General features: G+C 41.7%; 1 protein-coding gene across 1 annotated transcript; it reads right to left on the bottom strand.

Moving 5' to 3' along the window:
* Positions 1-300: 300 nt before the first annotated feature.
* On the bottom strand, positions 301-27720 carry LOC119074185 (mucin-2-like). The gene is made up of 7 exons (XM_037180177.1): positions 27633-27720; positions 24404-24662; positions 8358-8513; positions 7659-7955; positions 4933-7625; positions 1656-2178; positions 301-1226 (listed from the first exon to the last, which is right to left on the bottom strand). The coding sequence occupies exons 1-7, from the start codon at positions 27669-27671 to the stop codon at positions 466-468; spliced, it is 4728 nt and encodes a 1575-aa protein (XP_037036072.1). The 5' UTR covers positions 27672-27720; the 3' UTR covers positions 301-465.

Raw genomic sequence — 27720 nt, 5'->3', positions numbered from 1 at the left:
AGCTGTCAACTTTAATATTTTGGGAAACCCGATTGAGTGAAGGCGTCTTACCATTTAACTGTAAATCTGTTGTCGGTGGCTAAGATTGTGAGAGGCGGTAACATATTTTTAATACCAAGAAGGAAGTGTTTGCGCATTATAAGGAAACAGATGGCGGTTACAAGATCACGAATGGATACAATTGCGAGTTATCAAAGGCATCCTACAGTGTTATTGAATGACACGTACGTCAAAGTGATCCAAAAGTTTTGGGGTGCGTATGTACATGCAGTATAGTTTTATGACTCAAAAAATGTTTCATTTGCTGTATTTAAATTAGAGGCCAACTGCATTGATGCATCTAAATTTATTTATTTAAACGTTAAATAGAATCTTTCTTTTACATTTTTGAAAAAATTACATTTGCCACTATAAATAATACTAAGCAATAACATATTTGGGTGCCACATTTCCATCAATCTAGTACTAATCTTCATCAACACATTTACCATCGTCCTCATCAAACACTTGTCTCTTTTCGCATTTCATATGAACTTTTTCGAATTTATTTTTCTCTTTGTTTTTGTAGGTGCAGATGTAATACTTGTTATCCTTCTTAGGATCGGCGAAACTTCCTTCTTCTGTACATTTGAAATCTTTCTTTTTTTCCTTCTCTTTTGACTTATCCTTGCTCACTTCTTTTGACTCATTTCTTTCACTTGAATCGTTTTCGGTTTCCTTTGTATTGTCTTCATCGTCATCATTTTTATCTCCATTTTTGCTGTTATTGTCTCCATCCCCTTCGGTATTTGGCCACGTCGTGGAACCTTCTTTGCTTTCATTCGCTTCACTATCAGAGTCATCATCACGTTCAATTACCTTTTCGCAGCGTTTACTGACAGGACTAAAAACTTCTCGCTTGCGACATTCATGTGTTAATTGATGGAACCCACCAAACAAGCTCTTTATGCACCAGTAAAAGGTCCTGGAATCAAACGGATCTGCGAAGACACCTACCGAGCTGCATACGAACTTTTTGCCCTTGCAAACTGTCTGGTCTTTCGTGCATTTACCCGATGTTGAGTCAAAGAAGAAGTTTATTGGACAAGTAAAGTCGTACTTATACAACCCTAGCGCAAATACCTTTATGCAGCGGTAATACTTACTGCAGTCATTAATATGAGGAAATACTCCTGATTTCGTACATACAATTTCAATTGGCTTACTTGGCACATTTGTTGGATTTACAGATGATTGAGTTGGATCAACTGGTCCTGGCGCATTTGTTGGTTTGAATGAAGATTGAGGTTGATCTACTGGTCCTATTGTAGAGGAAGTTCCTAATGGTACTTCAGTAATTGGTGCTGGAGCAGCACTTGTAGCTTCAGTTATTGGTGCTGCAGTTTCTGATGGAGCAGCACTTCCTACTTCAGTAATTGGTGCTGGAGCAGCACTTGTAGCTTCAGTAATTGGTGCGGCAGTTTCTGATGGAGCAGCACTTGGTACTTCAGTAATGGTTGCTGCAGCAGCACTTGTAGCCTCAGTAATTGGTGCCGCTGTTTCTGATGGAGCAGCACTTGGTACTTCAGTAATTGGTGCTGGAGCAGTACTTGTAGCTTCAGTTATTTGTGCCGCTGTTTCTGATGAAGCAGCGCTTGGTACTTCAGTAATTGGTGCTGGAGCAGCAGTTGTGGCTTCAGTTATTGGTTCAGGAGTTTCTGATGGAGCAGCACTTGGTACTTCAGTAGTTGGTGCTGGAACAGCACTTGTGGCTTCACTTATTGGTGCAGCAGTTTCTGATGGAGCAGCACTTGGTACTTCAGTAATTGGTGCTGGAGCAACAGTTGTGGCTTCAGATATTGGTGCAGCAGTTTCTGATGAAGCAGCACTTGGTACTTCAGTAGTTGGTGTTGAAGCAGCACTTGTGGCTTCAGTTATTGGAGCAGCACTTGATACTTCAGTAGTTGGTGCTGAAACAGTACTTGTGGCTTCAGTTATTGGTGCAGCAGTTTCCGATGGAGCAGCACTTGCTACTTCAGTAATTGGTGCTGGAGCAGCAGTTGTGGCTTCAGTTATTGGTGCAGCAGTTTCTGATGGAGCAGCACTTGCTACTTCAGTAATTGGTGCTGGAGCAGCAGTTGTGGCTTCAGTTATTGGTGCAGCAGTTTCTGATGGAGCAGCACTTGGTACTTCAGTAATGTGTGTTGAAGCAACACTTGTAGCTTCAGTAATTGGTGCGGCAGTTTCTGATGGAGCAGCACTTGGTACTTCAGTAATTGGTGCTGCAGTTTCAGATGAAGCACTACTTGGAACTTCAGTAATTGGTGCTGGAGCAGCACTTGTCGCTTCAGTAATTGTTGAGTCAGTTTCTGATGGAGGAGCACTTGGTACTTCAGTAATTGGTGCTGCAGTTTCAGATGGAGCACCACTTGTAAATTCAGTAATTGGTGCTGAAGCAGCACTTGTAGCTTCAGTAATTGGTGCCGCTATTTCTGATGGAGCAGCACTTGTAGCTTCAGTAATTGGTGCGGCTATTTCTGATGGAGCAGCACTTGGTACTTCAGTAATTGGTGCGGCAGTTTCTGATGGAGGAGCACTTGGTACTTCAGTAATTGGTGCGGCAGTTTCTGATGGAGCAGCACTTGCTACTTCAGTAATTGGTGCTGAAGCAGCACTTGTAGCTTCAGTAATTGGTGTCGCTATTTCTGATGGAGCAGCACTTGCTACTTCAGTAATTGGTGCGGCAGTTTCTGATGGAGCAGCACTTGTTACTTCAGTAATTGGTGCTGGAGCAGCACTTGTAGCTTCAGTAATTGGTGTTGCAGTTTCTGATGGAGCAGCACTTGGTACTTCAGTAATTGGTGCTGCAGTTTCAGATGGAACACCACTTGGAACTTCAGTAATTGGTGCGGAAGTTTCTGATGGAGCAGCACTTGGTGCTTCAGTAATTGGTGCTGGAGCATTACTTGTAGCTTCAGTAATTGGTGCGGCAGTTTCTGATGGAGCAGCACTTGGTGCTTCAGTAATTGGTGCTGGAGCATTACTTGTAGCTTCAGTTATTGGTGCGGCAGTTTCTGATGGAGCAGCACTTGGTACTTCAGTAATTGTTGCTGAAGCAGCACTTGTAGCTTCAGTAATTGGTGCCGCTATTTCTGATGAAGCAGCACTTGTCGCTTCAGTAATTGTTGCGTCACTTTCTGATGGAGGAGCACTTGGTACTTCAGTAATTGGTGCTGCAGTTTCAGATGGAGCACCACTTGAAACTTCAGTAATTGGTGCTGAAGCAGCACTTGTAGCTTCAGTAATTGGTGCTGGAGCAGCACTTGAGGCTTCAGGTATTGGTGCTGCAGTTTCTGATGGAGCAGCACTTGGTACTTCAGTAATGGGTGTTGGAGCAGCACTTGTAACTTCAGTAATTGGTGCGGCAGTTTCTGATGTAGCAGCACTTGGTACTTCAGTAATGGGTGATGAAGCAGCAGTTGAGGCTTCAGTTATTGGTATGGCAGTTTCTGATGTAGCAGCACTTGGTACTTCAGTAATTGGTGCTGGAGCAGCACTTGAGGCTTCAGTTATTGGTGCTGCAGTTTCTGATGAAGCAGCACTTGGTACTTCAGTAATTGGTGCTGGAGCAGCACTTGAGGCTTCAGTTATTGGTGCTGCAGTTTCTGATGTAGCAGCACCTGGTACTTCAGTAATGGGTGATGAAGCAGCAGTGGAGGCTTCAGTTATTGGTGCGGCAGTTTCTGATGGAGCAGCACTTGTAACTTCAGTAATTGGTGCGGCAGATTCTGATGAAGCAGCACTTGGTGCTTCAGTAATTGGTGCTGGAGCAGCAGTTATTGGTGCGGCAGTTTCTGGTTGAGCAGCACTTGATACTTCAGTAATTGGTGCTGGAGTAGCACTTGAGGCTTCAGTTATTGGTGCGGCAGTTTCTGATGAAGCAGCACTTGTTATTTCAGTAATTGGTGCTGGAGCAGCACTTGAGGCTTCAGTTATTGGTGCTGGAGCAGCACTTGAGGCTTCAGTTATTGGTGCGGCAGTTTCTGATGGAGCAACACTTGTAACTTCAGTAATTGGTGCGGCAGTTTCTGATGGAGCAGCACTTGGTACTTCAGTAATTGGTGCTGGAGCAGCACTTGAGGCTTCAGTTATTGGTGCGGCAGTTTCTGATGGAGCAGCACTTGTAACTTCAGTAATTGATGCGGCAGTTTCTGATGGAGCAGCACTTGTTATTTTAGTAATTGGTGCTGGAGCAGCACTTGAGGCTTCAGTTATTGGTGCGGAAGTTTCTGATGGAGCAGCACTTGTAACTTCAGTAATTGGTGCGGCAGTTTCTGATGGAGCAGCACTTGCGACTTCAGTAATTGGTGCTGGAGCAGCACTTGTTACTTCAGTAATTGGTGCTGGAGCAGCACTTGTAGCTTCAGTAATTGGTGCGGCAGTTTCTGATGGAGCAGCACTTGTTATTTCAGTAATTGGTGCTGGAGCAGCACTTGAGACTTCAGTTATTGGTGCGGCAGTTTCTGATGGAGTAGCACTTGAGGCTTCAGTTATTGGTGCGGCAGTTTCTGGTGGAGCAGCACTTGATACTTCAGTAATTGGTGCTGGAGTAGCACTTGAGGCTTCAGTTATTGGTGCGGCAGTTTCTGATGGAGCAGCACTTGCTACTTCAGTAATTGGTGCTGGAGCAGCACTTGAGGCTTCAGTTATTTGTGCGGCAGTTTCTGATGGAGCAGCACTTGTAACTTCAGTAATTGGTGCGGCAGTTTCTGATGGAGCAGCACTTGCTACTTCAGTAATTGGTGCTGGAGCAGCATTTGTAGCTTCAGTAATTGGTGCCGCTATTTCTGATGGAGCAGCACTTGGTACTTCAGTAATTGGTGCTGAAGCAGCACTTGTAGCTTCAGTAATTGGTGCAGTTTCTGATGGAGCAGCACTTGTTATTTCAGTAATTGGTGCTGGAGCAGCACTTGAGGCTTCAGTTATTGGTGCGGCAGTTTCTGGTGGAGCAGCACTTGATACTTCAGTAATTGGTGCTGGAGTAGCACTTGAGGCTTCAGTTATTGGTGCGGCAGTTTCTGATGGAGCAGCACTTGTTATTTCAGTAATTGGTGCTGGAGCAGCACTTGAGGCTTCAGTTATTGGTGCTGGAGCAGCACTTGAGGCTTCAGTTATTGGTGCGGCAGTTTCTGATGGAAGAACACTTGGTACTTCAGTAATTGATCCTGGAGCAGCACTTGAGGCTTCAGTTATTGGTGCGGCAGTTTCTGATGGAGCAGCACTTGTAACTTCAGTAATTGGTGCGGCAGTTTCTGATGGAGCAACACTTGAGGCTTCAGTTATTGGTGCGGCAGTTTCTGGTGGAGCAGCACTTGTTATTTCAGTAATTGGTGCTGAAGTAGCACTTGAAGCTTCAGTTATTGGTGTTGCAGTTTCTGATGGAGCAGCACTTGGTACTTCAGTAATTGATGCTGGAGCAGCAGTTGAGGCTTCAGTTATTGGTGCTGCAGTTTCTGATGGAGCAGCATTTGGTACTTCAGTAATTGGTGCTGAAGTAGCACTTGAAGCTTCAGTTATTGGTGTTGCAGTTTCTGATGGAGCAGCACTTGGTACTTCAGTTATTGATGCTGGAGCAGCAGTTGAGGCTTCAGTTATTGGTGCGGCAGTTTCTGATGGAGCAGCACTTGGTACTTCAGTAATTGGTGCTGGAGCAGCACTTGAGGCTTCGGTTGTTGGTGCGGCAGTTTCTGATGGAGCAGCACTTGTTATTTCAGTAATTGGTGCTGAAGTAGCACTTGAAGCTTCAGTTATTGGTGTTGCAGTTTCTGATGGAGTAGCACTTGGTACTTCAGTAATTGATGCTGGAGCAGCAGTTGAGGCTTCAGTTATTGGTGCGGCAGTTTCTGATGGAGGAGCACTTGGTGCTTCAGTAATTGGTCCTGGAGCAGCACTTGAGGCTTCAGTTATTGCTGCGGCAGTTTCTGATGGAGGAGCACTTGGTGCTTCAGTAATTGGTGCTGGAGCAGCACTTGAAGCTTCAGTTATTGGTGCGGCAGTTTCTGGTGGAGCAGCACTTGATACTTCAGTAATTGGTGCTGAAGTAGCACTTGAAGCTTCAGTTATTGGTGTTGGAGTTTCTGATGGAGCAGCACTTGGTACTTCAGTAATTGATGCTGGAGCAGCAGTTGAGGCTTCAGTTATTGGTGCGGCAGTTTCTGATGGAGCAGCACTTGGTACTTCAGTAATGGGTGATGAAGCAGCACTTGTAACTTCAGTTATTGGTGCGGCAGTTTCTGATGGAGCAGCACTTGGTACTTCAGTAATTGGTGCTGGAGCAGCACTTGAGGCTTCAGTTATTGGTGCGGCAGCTTCTGATGGAGCAACACTTGGTACTTCAGTAATTGGTGCGGCAGTTTCTGATGTAGCAGCACTTGGTATTTCAGTAATTAGTGCTGGAGCAGCACTTGAAGCTTCAGTTATTGGTGTTGCAGTTTCTGATGGAGCAGCACTTGGTACTTCAGTCATTGGTGCTGGAGCAGCACTTGAAGCTTCAGTTATTGGTCTTGCAGTTTCTGATGGAGCAGCACTTGGTACTTCAGTAATTGGTGCTGGAGCAGCACTTGAAGCTTCAGTTATTGGTGTTGCAGTTTCTGATGGAGCAGCACTTGGTACTTCAGTAATTGGTACTGGAGCAGCACTTGTAGCTTCAGTTATTGGTGTGGCAGTTTCTGATGGAGCAGCACTTGGTACTTCAGTAATTGGTGCTGGAGCAGCAGTTGAGGCTTCAGTTATTGGTGCGGCAGTTTCTGATGGAGCAGCACTTGGTACTTCAGTAATTGGTGCTGGAGCAGCACTTGAGGCTTCAGTTGTTGGTGCGGCAGTTTCTGATGGAGCAGCACTTGGTACTTCAGTAATGTGTGATGAAGCAGCACTTGTAACTTCAGTTATTGGTGCGGCAGTTTCTGATGGAGCAGCACTTGGTACTTCAGTAATTGGTGCTGGAGCAGCACTTGAGGCTTCAGTTATTGGTGCGGCAGCTTCTGATGGAGCAACACTTGGTACTTCTGTAATTGGTGCGGCAGTTTCTGATGTAGCAGCACTTGGTATTTCAGTAATTAGTGCTGGAGCAGCACTTGAAGCTTCAGTTATTGGTGTTGCAGTTTCTGATGGAGCAGCACTTGGTACTTCAGTAATTGGTGCTGGAGCAGCACTTGAAGCTTCAGTTATTGGTGTTGCAGTTTCTGATGGAGCAGCACTTGGTACTTCAGTAATTGGTGCTGGAGCAGCACTTGAAGCTTCAGTTATTGGTGTTGCAGTTTCTGATGGAGCAGCACTTGGTACTTCAGTAATTGGTGCTGGAGCAGCACTTGAAGCTTCAGTTATTGGTGTTGCAGTTTCTGATGGAGCAGCACTTGGTACTTCAGTAATTGGTGCTATAGCAGCAGCAGTAGCTTCAGTTATTGGTGCGGCAGTTTCTGAAGGAGCAGCACTTGGTACTTCAGTAATTGGTACTGGAGCAGCACTTGTAGCTTCAGTTATTGGTGTGGCAGTTTCTGATGGAGCAGCACTTGGTACTTCAGTAATGGGTGCTGGAGCTACACTTGTAATTTCAGTAATTGGTGCGGCAGTTTCTGATGTAGCAGCAGCTGGTACTTCAGTAATGGGTGATGAAGCAGCACTTGATACTTCAGTAATTGGTGCTGGAGCAGCAGTTGAGGCTTCAGTTATTGGTGCGGCAGTTTCTGATGGAGCAGCACTTGGTACTTCAGTAATTGGTGCTGGAGCAGCACTTGAGGCTTCAGTTGTTGGTGCGGCAGTTTCTGATGGAGCAGGACTTGGTACTTCAGTAATGGGTGATGAAGCAGCACTTGTAACTTCAGTTATTGGTGCGGCAGTTTCTGATGGAGCAGCACTTGGTACTTCAGTAATTGGTGCTGGAGCAGCACTTGAGGCTTCAGTTATTGGTGCGGCAGTTTCTGGTGGAGCAACACTTGCTACTTCAGTAATTGGTGCGGCAGTTTCTGATGTAGCAGCACTTGGTATTTCAGTAATTAGTGCTGGAGCAGCACTTGAAGCTCCAGTTATTGGTGTTGCAGTTTCTGATGGAGTAGCACTTGGTACTTGAGTAATTGGTGCTGGAGCAGCACTTGAAGCTTCAGTTATTGGTGTTGCAGTTTCTGATGGAGCAGCACTTGGTACTTCAGTAATTGGTACTGGAGCAGCACTTGTAGCTTCAGTTATTGGTGTGGCAGTTTCTGATGGAGCAGCACTTGAAGGTTCAGTAATTGGTGTTGCAGTTTCTGATGGAGTAGCACTTGGTACTTCAGTAATTTGTGCTGGAGCAGCACTTGAGGCTTCAGTTATTGGTGATGCAGTTCCTGATGGAGCAGCACTTGGTACTTCAGTAATTGGTGCTGTAGCAGCACTTGTAGCTTCAGTTATTGGTGCGGCAGTTTCTGATGTAGCAGCACTTGGTACTTCAGTAATTGGTGCTGGAGCAGCACTTGTAGCTTCAGTTATTGGTGCGGCAGTTTCTGATGCAGCAGCATTTGGTGCTTCAGTAATTGGTGCTGGAGTAGCACTTGTAGCTTCAGTTATTGGTGCGGCAGTTTCTGATGGCGCAGCACTTGGAACTTCAGTTATTGGTGCGGCAGTTTCTGATTGAGTAGCACTCGGTAGCTCAGTAATTGGTGTTGGAGAAGCACTTGGTACTTCAGTAATTGGTGCTGGAGCAGCACTTGTGGCTTCAGTAATAGATGCGGCAGTTTCTGATGGCGCAGCACTTGAAACCTCAGTAATGGGTGCTGTAGCAGCACTTGTGTCGTTTGTAATTGATGCGGCAGTTTCTGATGGAGCACTACTTGTGACTTCAGTAATAGGTGGTGAAGCAGCTTCTATAGTTTTGTAAAGTGCAATTATTATCGATATATCAAAGATATTCTCCTGTATGTACATTTTGATGAGTGGTTTATTGATCTACCAAAATAGCCTCTACCTGCATGCATAACTATGTTTTATTTTCAAAATATGGATCTAATTCAATTCCGAGTTTGATATTAACAGCTGGTATAGGTTAACGTTAGCTCGGTAGTTCGCCAAAAGTTTATAAAACACGATATACAGGAAAACCGAAACATGAATTTTAATAATAGTTTTTTTGTCAACTATTTAGGCAAATGGAATGTGAATTACTTTTGTCAGGACTTTGTTGTGAGAGTAGGGTGACTCTGATGATGTAAAATCAAAGAAAAATTGAAAATTGTTTTCAACTAAACGAATATGCGAAATATGGCAGGTGTGCAGGTGTTTGTGGCGAGCACATCTAAAATGTGCGTCTGTGACGAAGGCAATGTTCAACTTAGTGACTAATTGTCCAAACATTCATTGGTACTGTTGCAACTGCAACAATGGCAATAGACATATCTCGGCTGCAGTAAATCGTATCGAGGATTCAATGAACCGGTTAATGAGCTCATTGTCTGGTGACCTATTACAATTTTTGGACGGCCTCAAGGCATTGATGGCTAATTTGTTTGGAAGAATTGACACCATGAACTCCGTACGGAATGAATGCAACGTTGCTGATTCACCAAACGTCATCACGCAACCATCAAAGGAGAAAGCTGAGATATTTCAGGATCAGGAGAATTCAGAGGTCGTTAGCAACGGGAAAGTCGCTTGTCAAATTCATGTTCCGGATCATAATTCATCGAAAGCTGTGGTTGTCTCAAATATCGGTAATGACGTCACTGCAGATCACCTAAGAAACTATTTGGTCGATAAACTAAGACTCGAAAAAGGTAAAATTCATTTAGAGCTGCTGTTACCTACTGGGCGAACCGTTCAAGACATGAATTATCTTCAGTATAAAATAACAGTTCCTAGTGAAATCTACTCTTCAATAATGTCTTCTGATACATGGCCCAAATTTGTTCGTGTGCGTGATTTTGTGTACAAACGAAGAAGCGACGTGGGAGTACATAATTTTGCGCAAAATGACGGTGGACTGACCGACTTGTAACTTTGTAATTTTCATTCGGATTTGCACTTATATTTGATCGAACGTGTACTGAAATCGAAATTTTGTTTGATACTTGATTTTGCCTCGACTTTGTTTTAATTTGTATAATTTCTTTCTTGGACTTTGTTTTTCATTTCTTCGTTAGTTTAAGGCTGAGCTTGTATGATCTCATGATGTAATTTGTCTTATTGATACGCCAGTAAGGTTTTATACCCGTTGGTGATAATAAATAAAAAAAATAAAATATTATGGCGAGTGATTCCACTGTAGAAAGTCAGAACATCGAAGCACTCGATTGAAATGAATTTGATCAAGCTTGAATAGCAAACAAGGCGCAGATATTAGGGACCGTTCATAAATGACGTCCGCAGTCTGCGGTGAGGGGGAACTCAAGAAAACGTGACGGCTGAGGGGGGAGTCTAAAACCGACCAAAAGTAGTGGACGTCATTTATGAATGGCCCCTTAATGTGGTCAATGTAAATGGTGTCGACTAAATAGCCTCAATACAGCGTACCCACACACACTCCTCGAGGAGTGTGTGCGTACGTTGTATTGAGGCTATTTAGTGTCGACGTGTACGAATCTCAGGAAATTGCAGATAAACTGAATGAAACTGAATTTTACGTGGAAAGTGTAGAAGTGATAAGCAAGTCGATTAACGATGAAGGAATAACATGTGTAGATAATCAGGCCGTCCAAGCTAAGTTTGAACTAAAGGAAGTTGACGAGAATTACTTACTGCAGTGTCTAAGGAGTATGAACAATAAAAAGGACGTCGACTTCATTACTCCGAAAATACTGGTAGATGCCTGGCCCATCATAGCCAGCACGGTTCGTAGTATAATCAACCATTCATTGGGCGAATCAATGCCGGATAACTGGAAAGTGGCGACAATAATACCAGTAGGAAAAGTATCACAACCTAAAAATGCTGAAGACTATCGCCCCATCAATATGTTGCCAACGCTTGAGAAACTGGTAGAAATGGTAGTCAAAAATCCACTAATTGATTACATCGAACAATATAGCCTATTGTCGAGGTTCCAATCTGCATACAGGGAGCAATTTTGCAATCTGCAGTTTTGTGCTGATGAAATGGAAGGAGATATATGCGGCAGGAGAAGAATTGAGAGAATTGATAGAAGAAGATTGATACAGAAGTTACAGAAGTTTGGATTATCACCAAAAACAATTAAATGCTTCGAGGGTTACCTTCAAAACAGAAGACAGAAGACCAAGGTGGATGGAAACGAATCGAGCTGCAAACTGAACAATCTGGGAGTACCGCAAGGATCAGTTCTCGGAGCCATCTTATTCATCATCTACATAAATGACTTACCATCTCAGCTTATGAATGCGTTCATCAACCTTTTTGCCGACGACACACTGATTTATGTGCACGGAAAGGACATCGATACATTAACGAATAGACTGAACGTGGAATTGGAGAGAATTAGCAAATGGCTGCGAATAAATAAACTTAAGCTGAATGTCAAAAAAATTGTTGCAATGGTAATATCACATCCCTCAATTGTGTCTCAATTGAGCTAACAGTTGATGGTGAAGACATCGAAGTGAATTAACAGTATAAAATACCTCGGAGTGATAATTGACAGAAAATTAAAGTTCAAAGAGAATGTTGACTATGTGAGCAAGAAAGTGGCGTAAAAAGTCGGCGTTTTAACAAGACTAGCAAACAACCTAACCATCGGAGCACGTATCAACATCTATAAATCGATTATCGAAACACATTTCGTATACTGTTCTTCATTGTTATTCCTCAGTGAGCAATCGGCGTTTGATAGACTAGAGTAATACAAAATCGTGCAATGCGTTCAGTATTGATGTGCAAGAAGCTCACGCCAATAGCGTTCATGCTGGAATAAGTGTAAAGCACAACTTTAACGTTCATCTATAAGTTAAGACGCGGCGTGTTGCCCCATAGAAAGGATAGAACGATCCCAGAATTCTTACTAGGTTAAGCTTTCAAAGGACGTCCTTTAAAAGACGTCAATAACCTTTTGCTCAGATAGGTTCAAAAGAATGGGCAAAGCTTTATGGAAAAGAATGTTCAAAAAGAGTAACACTACCCCGTCGGGCACAGTGCACTTTGATAGGCACTGTGGTCCCGGTACGTGCAGAAATGTGCGGGTCAGAGCTCGGGGATTACCGGGGGCGAGCAAAATAAAGCTTTCATACTCACCAACCCGCAGTAGCAAGCGTGGTGTTTTAATGTTAAAAACCTTCAAAAGAAGCCACAACGAATTATACATTGCCACATATAATGCCGCCAAAGACTGTCCCAAGCCAGTTTGAAAAAGAGTGGAGGGAATGAAGTTTAACGAGGACGTAGCAGTAGATAAGATAGGATTAGATAGATCAATCTTAAGGTTGAATGAATCGTGAGCTGGAAGCCGAAAGAATTGGGGTTAAGGGACCAACGTTGAGGTGAAACAACACGATCAGGAAGCCAAAGGATAGAACGATCCCAGAATTCTTATTAGCTACTAGGTTAAGCTTTTAAAGGACGAATAACCTTTTGCTCAGATAGGTTCAAAAGAATGGGCAAAGCTTTATGGAAAAGAATGTTCAAAAAGAGTAACACTACCCCGTCGGGCACTGTGCACTTTGATAGGCACGGTGGTCCCGGAACGTGCAGAAATGTGCGGGTCAGAGCTCGAGGATTACCGGGGGCGAGCAAAGTAAAGCTTTCATACTCACCAACCCGCAGTAGCAAGCGTGGTGTTTTAATGCTAAAAACCTTCAAACGAAGCCATAACGAATTATACATTGCCACATATAATGCCAGAACATTGTCGTCAAGACAAAAAATGCAAGAAATGGAAGAAGAGCTAGAAAAGATAAAATGGGATGTTGTGGGAGTGAGCGAAGTGAGAAAACCTGGAGAGGAATGCCTGAAATTACAATCAGGGCATACATTCTTCTACCGAGGAAGTGACAGTCAGATGCTGATGCACGGTGTCGGATTGTTCATAAACAAGCGGTGGTCGGATCGCATAATTCACACGAAAAGCATATCCGATCGAGTGATATACGTAATCCTGAAGATAAATAACAGATACAGTGTCAAATTAATTCAGGTTTACGCACCCACGTCCACCCATGATGACGAAGAAGTAGAAAGATTCTATGAAGATGTCGAGAAAGCTCTGGACGAAAACCCTTCACATTACCAATATCTAATCGGTGATTTCAATGCGAAGCTGGGAAAACGAGAAGAAGACTCCGAAGTTTCTGTTGGTAGTTTTAGCAACGACCAAAGAAATGAGCGTGGAAATACTTTACTCAACTTGTTACAGCAACACAATTTGTACGCAATGAATTCATTTTTTGCAGGAAAGCCTCAACGGAAATGGACTTGGGCTAGTGCAGATGGTGTAACGAAAAATGAGATCGATTACATCATAACTGGCTGTAAGTCAACCGTTAAGAACGTTACGGTCCTAAACAATTTTTCAACCGGTAGTGATCACCGAATGGTTCGTGCAAGAGTCACGTTAAATACCAGATTTCAAAGATCACAACTAGTTCAGAAAAGTGAAAGGATTGACGTACAACGGCTTTACACACAAAATGAAGAATTTGCTACGAAAATGACTGCCGAATTAGATAACGTCAACAATCAATGTGAAACATTGGACGAATTGAATACCAAAATCGTCGATACAATAATGGGTTTCATGAAATCAAAATGCAAATCCGTCCAAGGGAAAGAATCAAAACTCAGCAGAGAAACATTAGACCTGATCGCAAGCAGAGCAGAGTTGGTAAAAAACGGAGGACGAGATTCGGTGGAATACCGGAACCTGTCTAAAAGTATCAACAAAGCAAGGAGATCAGATGAAAGAAAATATAATGTCCAATTGGCTCAAAACATAATTGAAGCTAACTGCAATATGAAAGTCCTACGAAGAAAAATGACAAACGCCAAAAAAGAAATCTTCAAATTACGAGACAAAACAGGAACGATCCAAACGGATCGAAATGCGATATTAAACATTGCAACAGAATTTTATGAGAATTTGTTTTCTTCAGCAAGACAGAGCCCAACGGAAGAAACCGAAGATAGACCAATAATAAGAAACGTGGGATCGGAGGATATGCCCGACATAACTGTTGATGAAGTCAAAGCTGCAGTAGCCGAGATGAAAAACAAAAAGTCTCCCGGAGAAGATGGTGTTCCAGTGGAAGCCATTAAACTAGGTGGAGACTCATTATTAAAGGCAATCACGGCTTTGTTTAATCAATGTCTCCAATGGGAAGAAGTACCAGAAGCCTGGGAAAATGCGGTAATTACATTGCTGCATAAAAAAGGAGACATAACAAAGCTGGAAAATTACCGACCCATAAGCCTATTGTCAACACTCTACAAGTTGTTTATGAAAATCATTACGAAGAGGAACACTAACAAGTTCGACTTCTACCAACCTGTTGAACAAGCTGCTTTCAGATCTGGTTTCAGCACAAACGACCATTTGCAGGTGATGAGAACGCTTATTGAGAAGTGTCGTGAATACAACATCGACATAGTCTTGCTATTCATAGACTTCGAAAAAGCTTTCGATTCAGTGGAAACATGGTCGATATTGGACGCCTTAGACGAATGTAGAGTAGACTCAAGGTACTCCAACACAATTCGATATGTGTACAAAAATGCTACTTCATGTATAAAACTTCATAAGAGCACGGAGAAATTCAGAATTGGCCGAGGTGTAAGGCAGGGTGACACCATTTCACCGAAATTATTCACGGCGATTCTGCAGAGTATTTTTAGGAAGTTAAACTGGAGTAAAATGGGATTAAAGATAAATGGAGAGTACCTGAGCAATCTCCGCTTCGCTGATGACATTGTACCGATAGCAGCGAATCTAGGTCAGGCTCAGCTTATGCTACAACAGTTAAGTGAAGAGGCGAGCAAAGTTGGCCTCAAGATGAACTTATCGAAAACAAAAGTCATGACCAACATCGGGGACGATAGAGAAATCAAAATTGGTGACACTGTCATTGAACGAGTCGACAGCTATGTATATCTAGGACATAAACTGAAGTTAGGTCTGGACAACCAAACTGCAGAAATAAGACGTAGGATTGGTCTTGCATGGGCAGCGTTCGGAAAACTCAGACTAATTTTCAAAAGCAAAATGAATAATAGTCTGAAACGCAAAGTTTTCGACACTTGTGTCCTTCCAGTGCTCACTTATGGAGCGGAAACGTTAACTTTAACAAAAGCATCCGAAGATAAATTGAGAGTGACACAAAGAGCCATGGAACGGAGTATGCTTGGAATAACACTCAGAGACAGAATGACGAATCAATGGATTCGACAACAAACCAGGGTCGTTGATGTCATGGAAAGAATAGCATCTCTGAAATGGAGCTGGGCGGGACATATTGCAAGAAGGACAGACGAACGTTGGACCAAAAAGATCATGAACTGGCGACCATATAAAAGACGAGCTATAGGTAGACCACCAGAGAGATGGACAAACGGAATTAAGAATATTGCAGGTACAAACTGGCAGCAAATGGCAATGGATCGTACGAAATGGAAAGAAGTTGGAGAGGCCTACATCCAGCAGTGGATAGAAACAGGCTGAAAAAGAAGAAGAAGAAGAAGACATATAATGCCAGAACATTGTCGTCAAGACAAAAAATCCAAGAAATGGAAGAAGAGCTAGAAAAGATAAAATGGGATGTTGTAAGAGTGAGCGAAGTTAGAAAACCTGGAGAGGAATGCCTGAAATTACAATCAGGGCATTCTTCTATCGAGGAAGTGACAGTCAGATGCTGATGCACGGTGTCGGATTGTTCATACATAAACGATGGTCGGATCGCATAACTCACACGAAAAGCATATCCGATTGAGTGATATACGTAAGCCTGAAGGTAAATAACAGATACAGTGTCAAATTAATTCAGGCTTACGCACCCACGTCCACCCATGATGACGAAGAGGTAGAAAGATTCTATGAAGATGTCGAGAAAGCTCTGGACGAAAACCCATCACATTACCAATATCTAATCGGTGATTTCAATGCGAAGCTGGGAAAACGAGAAGAAGACTCCGAAGTTTCTATTGGTAGTTTTAGCAACGACCAAAGAAATGATCGTGGAAATATTTTACTCAACTTCCTACAGCAACACAATTTGTACGCAATGAATTCATTTTTTGCAGGAGAGCCTCAACGGAAATGGACTTGGGCTAGTGCAGATGGTGTAACGAAAAATGAGATCGATTATATCATAACTGGCTGTAAGTCAACCGTTAAGAACGTTACGGTCCTAAAAAATTTTTCAACAGGTAGTGATCACCGAATGGTTCGTGCAAGAGTCACGTTAAATACCAGATTTCAAAGATCACAACTAGTTCAAAAAAGTGAAAGGATTGACGTACAACGGCTTTACACACAAAATGAAGAATTTGCTACGAAAATGACTGCCGAATTAGATAACGTCAACAATCAATGTGAAACATTGAACGAATTGAATACCAAAATCGTCGATACAATAATGGGTTTCATGAAATCGAAATGCAAATCCGTCCAAGGGAAAGAATCAAAACTCAGCAGAGAAACATTAGACCTGATCGCAAGCAGAGTTGGTAAAAAACGGAGGACGAGATTCGGTGGAATACCGGAACTTATCTAAAAGTATCAACAAAGCAAGGAGATCAGATGAAAGAAAATATAATGTCCAGTTGGCTCAAAACATAATTGAAGCTAACTGCAATATGAAAGTCCTACGGAGAAAAATGACAAACGCCAAAAAAGAAATCTTCAAATTACGAGACAAAACAGGAACGATCCAAACGGATCGAAATGCGATATTAAACATTGCAACAGAATTTTATGAGAATTTGTTTTCTTCGGCAAGACAGAGTCCAACGGAAGAAACCGAAGATAGACCAATAATAAGAAACGTGGGATCGGAGGATATGCCCGACATAACTGTTGATGAAGTCAAGGCCGCAGTAACCGAGATGAAAAACAAAAAGTCTCCCGGAGAAGATGGTGTTCCAGTGGAAGCCATTAAACTGGGTGGAGACTCCCTATTAAAGGCAATCACGGCTTTGTTTAATCAATGTCTCCAATGGGAAGAAGTACCAGAAGCCTGGGAAAATGCGTTAATTACATTGCTGCATAAAAAAGGAGACATAACAAAGCTGGAAAATTACCGACTCATTGTCAACACTCTACAAGTTGTTTATGAAAATCATTACGAAGAGGAACACTAACAAGTTCGACTTCTACCAACCTGTTGAACAAGGTGCTTTCAGATCTGGTTTTAGCACAAACGACCATTTGCAGGTGATGAGAACGCTTATTGAGAAGTGTCGTGAATACAACATCGACATAGTCTTGCTATTCATAGACTTCGAAAAAGCTTTCGATTCAGTGGAAACATGGTCGATATTGGACGCATTAGACGAATGTAGAGTAGACTCAAGGCACTCCAACTCAATTCGATATGTGTACAAAAATGCTACTTCATGTATAAAACTTCATAAGAGTACGGAGAAATTCAGAATTGGCCGAGGTGTAAGGCAGGGTGACACCATTTCACCGAAATTATTCAAGGCGATTCTGCAGAGTGTTTTTAGGAAGTTAAACTGGAGTAAAATGGGAATAAAGATAAATGGAGAGTACCTGAGCAATCTCCGCTTCGCTGATGACATTGTACCGATAGCAGCGAATCTAGGTCAGGCTCAGCTTATGCTACAACAGTTAAGTGAAGAGGCAAGCAAAGTTGGCCTCAAGATGAACTTATCGAAAACAAAAGGCATGACCAACATCGGAGACGATAGAGAAATCAAAATTGGTGACACTGTCATTGAACGAGTCGACAGCTACGTATATCTAGGACATAAACTGAAGTTAGGTCTGGACAACCAGACTGCAGAAATAAGACGTAGGATTGGTCTTGCATGGGCAGCGTTCGGAAAACTCAGACTCATTTTCAAAAGCAAAATGAATAATAGTCTGAAACGAAAAGTTTTCGACACTTGTGTCCTTACAGTGCTCACTTATGTTAAGTTTAACGAAAGCATCCGAAGATAAATTGAGAGTGACACAAAGAGCCATGGAACGGAGTATGCTTGGAATAGCAAGAAGGACAGACGAACGTTGGACCAAAAAGATCATGAACAGGCGACCATATAAAAGACGAGCTATAGGTAGACCACCAGAGAGATGGACAAACGGAATTAAGAATATTGCAGGTACAAACTTGCATGGATCGTACGAAATGGAAAGAAGTTGGAGAGGCCTACATCCAGCAGTGGATAGAAACAGGCTGAAAAAGAAGAAGAAGGAAGTGTTGCCCCAGTACCTGATGGAAATGGTAACTTTCAACGGAGAAATACATAGTTACCAGACGAGGTCGAGAAACGATTTTCATCTTACAAATAGGAGAGTAGAGAGAAATTCGTTGTTCCACAAAGGTCTATTAATGTTCAACATGTTGCCTAGAGGGGTTGTGGGGTCCAATGGGGTTAGCATGTGCAATACATGTTGCTGCTTCCTGTTTAGCAACACTTAGCCTCTGCTCTCCCAAGTCCTACTTCGAACGTCCGCGTTCGCGGGCCCTGGAAGCGTGAGCAACCTAGACGAAGCTTGTGGTAACCAATCCCTCGGAGAAGCTAGGTCACGACTAATCGGAGAGGACGTCGCGGGATCGGACGCATAAGGTTTAGGAGACCACCGATCTAGGTAGCTGTGTGGTTGTATCTCGCTCTACCGAAACCAACATTTACATTCAAGTCTACAAAGAAGAAAACCCGGCCGGAATTAACGTTGACGACATTTGGCACACGAAAACGGACACGATTTGGAACCTGGAACGTTCGAACAATGATAAAAGCAACGGAGCTAGCACATATCGCCAGGGAGGTTAGACGTTACAAGCTAGAACTTCTTGGTTTGAGCGAAACCAGATGGAAAGGAAGTGGAGAACGACGGTTATCAACTGGAGAAACTCTGCTTTATTCCGGCAAGCCAGAAAACGAAGATCACAGCAGCGGAGTTGGTTTCCTTCTCAGCAGGAACGCGAAGCTATGTTTGACTGCATGGAATCCAGTGTCTGATAGAATCATCTCGCTGAGACTTGCTACCAAAGTGAGAAACATCACATTCGTTCAAGTATATGCACCGACAGAGCAAGCTCCCGACGACGTAAAGGATGCGTTTTATGAACAACTGGATCATACTCTGAACAAAAAAAAAACCGCGCTTATGAAAGGCGAGGACGATGTGAGACCTATAGCGGTTGGAATCGTTTGGAGGCGTTTGACAGGTAAAGTTGCGTGTTTTAATGTTAGAGATAGTTTAGTTGAAAAATTGAAGCCTTTTCAGTTTGGGTTTGGTGTAAAAGGGGGTGCTGAGGCTCTGGTTCATGCAGTACGTAGTTTCTGTACAGCTGAACATGAAGAACCTATGGCGTTGGTTAAGTTTGATTTTGGGAATGCTTTTAATATGTTGTTTAGGAAGTTTATGTTAGGTGAAGTTAGGGATGTGTGCCCAGAATTGCTTCCTTTGTTGCAGCAGGCTTATAGTCATTTCTCTAATCTCTATTATCTTGATGAGGTTTTGCTGTCAAGAAGAGGATACCAACAAGGTGATCCAATGGGTCCTCCTGGTTTTTGTATTGGTATTATGAGAATGACGCACTCTCTTTATTCTAGGCTTAATGGTTGGTATTTAGATGACGGAACGATTGCTGATAAATTATCAGTGATACTTGCCGATATTAGGAGAGTTTTAGATTTTTGTGTTTTGTCTGGTTTACCGCTGAATACAAAGAAATGTGAGGTTTTTTTTGTTAATGCTTCGAGTGAAGACGAAGCTAGGATGTATGCTGATATATCAGCATTGTTGCCAGGTATCAGGAGAGTTGATGAGTCTTTTCTTGAGATATTAGGGTCTCCGATTTTTGAGTCAGGTTTAGAGAGGGTTTTTTCTTCCAAGGTTGAATCGTTGAGAATAATGTGCGACCGTTTGAAATTAATGGATGTTCATCCGGCTTTGTGCATTTTTAGGAAGTCTTTAGGGAGCTGTAGGTTTAGTTATTTGTTGCGTACTTGCAGGACTTTTTCGCTGCGCGATCGTTTGAAAAGTGTTGACGAGATTTTCCGTTCTACGCTTGAGGCGATTACGAATGTTAGGTTGTCAGATTTTGCTTGGGATCAAGCTTCTCTTCCTTTAGTTTTTGGTGGATTGGGGATTCGGAAAGTTGAAGACTTGGCAATGCCTGCCTATCTGTCATCTGTGTATTCATCATCTGATTTGTCGAATGAAATTTTGAGTAAATTTAATTTGCGAATAATTGATGATGACATTTCAAGCATAGTAGATACCATTCCTAACGATTTTATTCCAGATAATGATGAAATGAGAAAGGTGCAACGAAACTGGGACCTACCGGTGATTAGGAGCAGTTTTAGCGAGATGTTAGATTCTAGTGAACCTGTTACTCGTGCTAGACTACTTGCGTCATCTACAAAAGAATCTTCAAAGTGGCTGCAGGTTGTCCCATCGAGTCAACTAGGTTTACTATTAGATAACAATGCAGCGAGAATTGCTGTTGGTCTTCGTTTAGGATCCCAGTTGTGTGAAGAGTACAAGTGTAATTGTGGTGCTGTGGTTAAGAAGGACGGTTTGCATGGTTTATCGTGCAAATTAAAGATAGGGATTATTGCTAAACACGATTCTGTCAATAATGTTTTTGGTCATGCATTTTCCTCTGCAGGATTTCCCAATATTTTGCAACCACCAGGTATTTCTAGAGACGACGGTAAAAGACCTGATGGTATGACAGTAGTTCCGTGGAGTCATGGAAAATCACTTTTATGGGATGTAACAATACGTGATACTTTGGCTCCTTCATACATCAGTGAATCCTCTAAGAAAGCAGGGTCTATTGCAGATAAAGCGGAGAGATTTAAGCATAATCATTATATACGTCTTAAAGAAAACTATTTATTTACCCCCCTTGCCTTTGAATCACTAGGTTGCATGGGTCCAGAAACAAGGAAATTTATTGACAAGTTGGGATCGTTGATGAAGAGAGCATCAGGGGAGCCACGTTCCAAAGATTATCTGTTGCAGAAAATTTCTATTGCTATACAAAGAGGCAATGCGGCATGTATTCTTGGAACTTTAGGAAGTAATAGAGCGGATGATTTTTATTTATTGTAATATTTGTTGATTGAAAAGATCGTTTTTTTATTGACTGCGCCGTATGCGAGCAGTCTTTTTTTTCGCTTTGAATAAATAAATAGACTCTGAACAATGTTAAGAAGTCAGACATGCTGGTACTGATGGGTGACCTGAATGCGCAAGTGGGAAGTTCAAATGAAAATTGGGAAGCTGTTATGGGCACACATGGAATGGGAATTATGAATGACAATGGTGAGCGATTTGCCGAACTATGTGGAAACCATGGCCTTGTCATCGGTGGAACAGTGTTTCGTCACCTAAACATACACAAAGTCACATGGGTATCCCCAAACGGAAGAACCGAAAATCAAATTGACCACATTGCAATCAGTGGAAAGTGGAGAAGCTCCCTCTTGGATGACCGAAATCGAAGAGGAGCCGACGTCTATAGTGACCACCATCTTTTAACTGGACTTATACGCATGAAGCTATCAACCCATCGTAAAAGTGAACCCACTGCACCAAAAAGGCTAAACATAGCAAAGCTCAAGAACAGTGAAACCGCACAGCTCTTCATTCAACAAGTACGTGAGACAGTCACATCGAACACTAGAGCAGGTGACAACATCACGCAGAAGTGGAGTACTGTGAGCAATGCTATTCAACAAGCTGGAGAACGAACACTAGGTTTTCGGAACAATGAGAGGAAGGAATGGATCTCTGACGACACATGGAAACTGATTGAAGAACGCAAACACTGGAAAGACGTCGTAAACAGTACGACAGACACTGAAATTAAAGCAAACGCGACTCGAAGCTATAACGAATTGGAAAAGAACGTGAAGCGAAGAGCAAGAGCCGACAAACGAAAGTTTTTTAACGATTTAGCTGATCAAGCACAGCGTGCGGCTGACAGCAACAATTTGCGAGAAACGTACCGGCTAGCTCGTCGTATTTCGGGAAAGCGACCTGATGCAGAAAAGCCACTGCAGTCTGCCGATGGAAGCCTGCTGACCACTGACTCGGAACAAAGTGAAAGGTGGAGCGCGTATTTTGAGGAACTACTCAACAAACCACCTGTAACGGTTACACGAAGTCCTTCAGAACCAGTACGTACACGTAGCTTCAAGGAGTCAGCTCCAACCACAAACGAGGTCAAATCAGCGATTAAGCTGCTGAAGAACAACAAAGCACCTGGTGCTGACAACATAGCTGCCGAAATGCTGAAGGTCGACACTGAGGTCATGACGGAGTTGCTGCATCCAATTGTATGTGAAGTGTGGGAAGGAGGGAACATTTCAGAGGATTTTACCGATGCTCTGATCATAAAACTGGCGAAGAAAGGAGATCTGACTGTCTGTAGCAATTGGCGCGGTATCACACTTCTTAACACAATCAACAAAATCCTCTCCATCATCATCCATGACAGAATATCGACGGTCTTAGAGCCAAATATACGCAAACAGCAAGGTGCCTACAGAGCGAACAGATCATGCATCGATAACATCAACACCTTAAGAATCATTTCAAACAGGCGTTCGATAGTTTGGATCGAAATGTAATGTGGGAGATTTTGTTGAGCTACGACATTCCTGCAAAAATCCTTAACATCATCAAAGGACTTTATCACAGAGGAAAATGCCGCATTGTACATCGTGGGAAGCTGGGTCGATGGTTCACAGTCGATTCTGGTGTCAAACAAGGATGTGTGCTATCGCCGCTGCTGTTCTTATTGGTAATAGACTGGGTGATGCGCAAAGTAAATATCGGAACCAGAGGTATTCAATTGACGCTCACCGAACGTTTCAAGGATATTGATTTTGCTGACGATTTGACGCTCATGGCACAGGCAGCACGAGACATGCAAGAATCGTTACGTCTACTTGTTAAATATGCTGGGCAAGTGGGACTAAAGATAAACGTGACGAAGACGAAATTAATGCGCATAAACACAACTGCACCGTGCAACCTGAAAATTGAAGGAGAAACAATAGGCGAAGTTGAGAGCTTCTGTTATCTGGGAAGTTTCTTAGCAAAGGACGGCGGAGCTGATATGGACGTTCAAAGTCGGATTCAAAAAGCGCGACAAGCTTTCATCTCTCTAAACAATATTTGGAATTCTACACAACTAACGAGAAACTTGAAGCTGAAATTCTTCAAATCGAACTGCATCTCAGTATTGCTCTACGGCTGCGAAACTTGGAAAATGACATCGACAATCGACAATACAAGTCTTCGTCAATCGATGCCTTAGAAGAATCCTGAGAATACGCTGGCCAGAAACGATTTCAAACATCGACTTGTGGAACCTAACCAAATTCGAGAAAATGAAAGTTATGATGAAACGTCGGAAATGGAATTGGATAGGCCACACAATTTGACGCCCTGCGGGAAGCATCGCGAAAACCGGACTGGACTGGAACCCACAGGGAACGCGTAAAAGGGGCAGACCCAAAATCACGTGGAAACGAACAGTCGTCGACGAAGCGAGGAAAGCCGGAAAAGAATGGACAGAAGTCAAGGCGCTCGCTCCAAACCGAATTCGATGGCGGCAATTTGTAGACTCTCTATGCTCCCTCGAGGAGTAAGAAGTCAGATGATGATGATGATGATGATGTTGCCTAGAGATATTAAAGACGTAGGAAGTGAGATGGTGTTTAAGAGAAAATTAAGACTGAATGTGAAAGGAAGTGTACAATTTTAATGTTTTCTTATTTTGTGTATAAGAGTAGGACACTAAAATTTTAGTGGGACCGCTGCAGATATGTAAGTCCACGCGGCGGAAGCTTGGCTTTCACCCCTTTGACGTGCATTTTTCTGTCACTTTCGGCCCTTGGGTCTTACATTTTTCAACTTTCGTCCCCAGTAGGCAACATATAAAACTTAATACGTAACTCTTTCGGCCTCCTCAATCGATGCGTAAATAACTATTTTTATGCATTTTTCTATTTCAATTCTCGGTTGGCACAAACATGAAGTGTTACAAGTATTGTAATGAGATTTTTTCCCCATACGACCCAATTTTTCATACGAGTGGAGCGAAAAAATCAACATTACAATACTTGTAACACAATTCGTTTTCATTCTATTTTCTAGACTGATGATCTGTTAGCATCAATACTGAGTATCTATCGTTTTACAGGAAATAAGTTGTGTGTAAGACTGTGTAGTTCTATGTAAAAATCTAGTAAAAATGTCGTCGTCTGAGCAAATTAGATTACTACTTACCACTCGGTACTGGTGATGGTTGCACTGTCGACGCAGATGGATCAATTTCGGAAGAACATTTCAATGGTTGAGCGTTGTCGCAAAATAGGGGTCCAGTACACTGCACTTCGTTGCCGACACTTTGAGTTTGACCATTATTGTTGACATCGAGGCAATTTACGTATTGTTTTGAATTGATACAATAAAAGTCTTTGCCTTTACAGTCGATGGGTGATGCGAATTCATTTTGAATTGGTACGGCTTGTACATTCGCATGATACTACAAATAAAGAAAATCGATAAAATTTGTCTCCTTCGTTAGAAGTTCGTTAATTACATTTACTTGTTCAAAAATTAAATATTTTTTTTAGTTTTTTTAATCACCTCTCCTTCATGTGTTGTTATCAAACTAACAAGAATTAAGATGAACCACTGTTGGATAATTCAAATGACGTATATGAAAGTTGAACATACTTTTGTACAAAGCAATATTTTAAAATTATTGATTGAAAGAGTAGCTCCACCATAAAACTGTGGATGAGTTTTCATTGTCTGACAGTAGGTGGAGAAGAAAACGGTGTTAGTGTCTGGAGGATATTCACTTTTGTAAAAATCGACAGTTTTTAGAGTTGTGTTCAATATAAATCAATTAAAGCAGAGCAATTGCTCTCACTCCGTCTAAAAGAGTTTAAAAGTTTAATCTTTTCTTTGTTTAGTATGTCAGCTGTCACAAAAACGGAATAAATACGCAATAATAACGGATAGTTCTTTCTTAAGATTAAAGGCATTGCGATTCTACCTTAACCACTATACCTAATTAAACTTAATCCACGTGTTTGGTGCGGCTTATGTCAGAAAATAGAGGACGCCAGCTTTTTTGGCCAATAATTGTGATTCCCAACACTTACAATAATTTCCAACAATAATTCCCCTCGAAAATGGCGACCATTGTGAATGCATACACATGGACGAGCCAATTTTCCATAGATTTTATGATTATTATTCTAAGCGATAATTCGGATCTGTATTTTATTACTGCACCCAGTAGTTCTGTTCTTAAGAAATTCATCCTTTCACGAAATGTAAGGAGAAGGAGTTTTGTTTGTTCCCATATAATTCATCTTTTTAAGATCTTCTCAAAATCGAGTTCGCATTTTCAGTTTATCAAAAAGTCCTCAAAATCGAGTTTGCACCCAATACCAATAGTGTCCAATATTCAGTTGGTCGAAAAATTCTGAAAATCGCACTCATTTCCACTTTTTCTTTAAATTGAGAAAATTCAAAATGTAAAATCGAAAACGCCCGTAACCCTAATACGTCTACAACCCCCCAATGCGTCTGTTACCAAAATGCAAGTCAAGTTGGGCATGGGCATGGTCAAATTTGGCAAAAATTTTGGGTTCTTAAAATAATGTTGTAAATTGTTGGTTTTATTTCAGAGGTACGGGCTTTCGTAATTGGCAATAGTACGACCGCTTTGCATTCGTTAATACCTTTCAAACAAAAAAAAAATTCAAGAAATTCGGTCAAAGTTTAATGGAGTAAATCTCGAGTAAATTTTGACCGAATTTCATGAATTTTTTTTTGTTTGAAAGGTATTAATAAATGTGAATCGTCAGTACTTTTTCAGGTCTCCTAACAAAATGGCTTCCGGCGGCCATATTGGATTTTAGTAAAATTGAAATATCTTAACAGAGAAGTAATTGGTTATGTGTGGGGGGTTTTAGGAATCCCATATGTGGACTTCTATATATATCTATATACAGCTATATTGAGCAATATACAGGCATGTAGAGCTATATACTAGCAAATTCATTTGTGGAATGTTTATTTATAGTGAAATATAGGTAAATATAGCGGTATATAGCTGTTTAAATAGGAATTTATGAAAGTTGACTTCGTACGGAGCTGTCTATATTGCCTCCGGCAATTTTTTTGTATATGATAACAAGGCAAAGAGGGGATAATGCAAGTGATTTTAAAGCGCGAATAGCTTTTCAGCAGAGAAGAAAATGAAGTAAGAGAAATGAAGAGTTTCACAATAAAGGCTTTTGATATGAATAGGTGTTTCGTACGGGTCGGCGTTAGCTATGTTTTTTATTGCGGATTCGTCATCTATGAACATAGGCAAATGCTTTGCAATAACCGTCTGCTTCCAATTCGACATGTTACAAACGGCATATTAAACCTATAAGCCCCCAGTACTTCGTAAAAAGTTTCAAATTTGGGCCCTTGGACTAAGACCACTACTCGGCCCTAAGTGTTTTTTTCACATAAATCGAGTAATTTTCATCCGATTTTTCTAGTTTTTGTTTCGTTTGAGAGATAATTGAATACCGAAAAGAACGTGGCGAAAAAAGTTTCAAATTTGATCCCTTGGACTAAGGCCGCTACTCGTCCCTAAGTATTTTTTGCACATAAATCGAGTAAATCTCAACCGATTTTGATAGTTTTTGTTTCATTTGAGAGGTAATTGAATATCCAATGAAAAGTTTTTTATGTTGTAACAGGGTCCGGGCACCAGTATTCGGCCATGAACTATTAATCGGCCACCAATTGTTCTTTCATTGATAAAAAATGTTTTGCAATGCAAGAACAATTACTGGTTCATGGCCGAATGTTGGTGCCCGTACCCTACCACTGCGGAGGCCGAAATAAGAGGCTTTGACAATAATAGTCTCTAACTGCATTTGCTACCAATTTTCCTTGATTGATTGAAAAGAGGTGAAAACAAAAGAAAATTTTGCTTAACTTTACATGGCATACTTCGTCACGAGGTTAAAAATTCAAATATTTTTACTCGAATAATTATTTTCGGTGTAGGCTAATACTGCGCTCAACGCGTGGATTAAGTAGAACAAAAATTCGAGCATTATCGGATTAGAATTGAATGAAGTAACCTCACTGTCATTGTTGTATGTCTTACTATATAACTTGTTAAATTACTATTATCGCAATACATTTTACATAAAGAAAAAGAAAGAAGTAGACGTTTTTGGTCAAACATATACCCGAAAATGGCGAGAGAAATCTTTATAATTTTTTATTGATCCACAGTGAAGAAACTTTACACGTTATTGAAAAAATCACTCAATTATCCCGTTTCATTTCAAAATATTCAGCGAAAAATAATCAAAGCGAAAAACAAGTGATTGATTCAAATAAACATTTTTGTTTCACATTTTTAACCGTTTCGTGTTGCTCACAATGAAAAATCCAAAATTTACAAAATTTATAATTAACAAATTACCAAAATTATCGTCGTTAATAATAAGATTCGAGTTTCCATGTTGAATTTCGTTTCGTTACTGAACTTTTCTCTGGCCAAAGCTCCTGTC

This window comes from Bradysia coprophila, unplaced genomic scaffold, assembly GCF_014529535.1.
Source record: "Bradysia coprophila strain Holo2 unplaced genomic scaffold, BU_Bcop_v1 contig_143, whole genome shotgun sequence".
Taxonomy (NCBI): domain Eukaryota; kingdom Metazoa; phylum Arthropoda; class Insecta; order Diptera; family Sciaridae; genus Bradysia; species Bradysia coprophila.
This window is presented reverse-complemented; position numbering and strand designations above follow the sequence as displayed.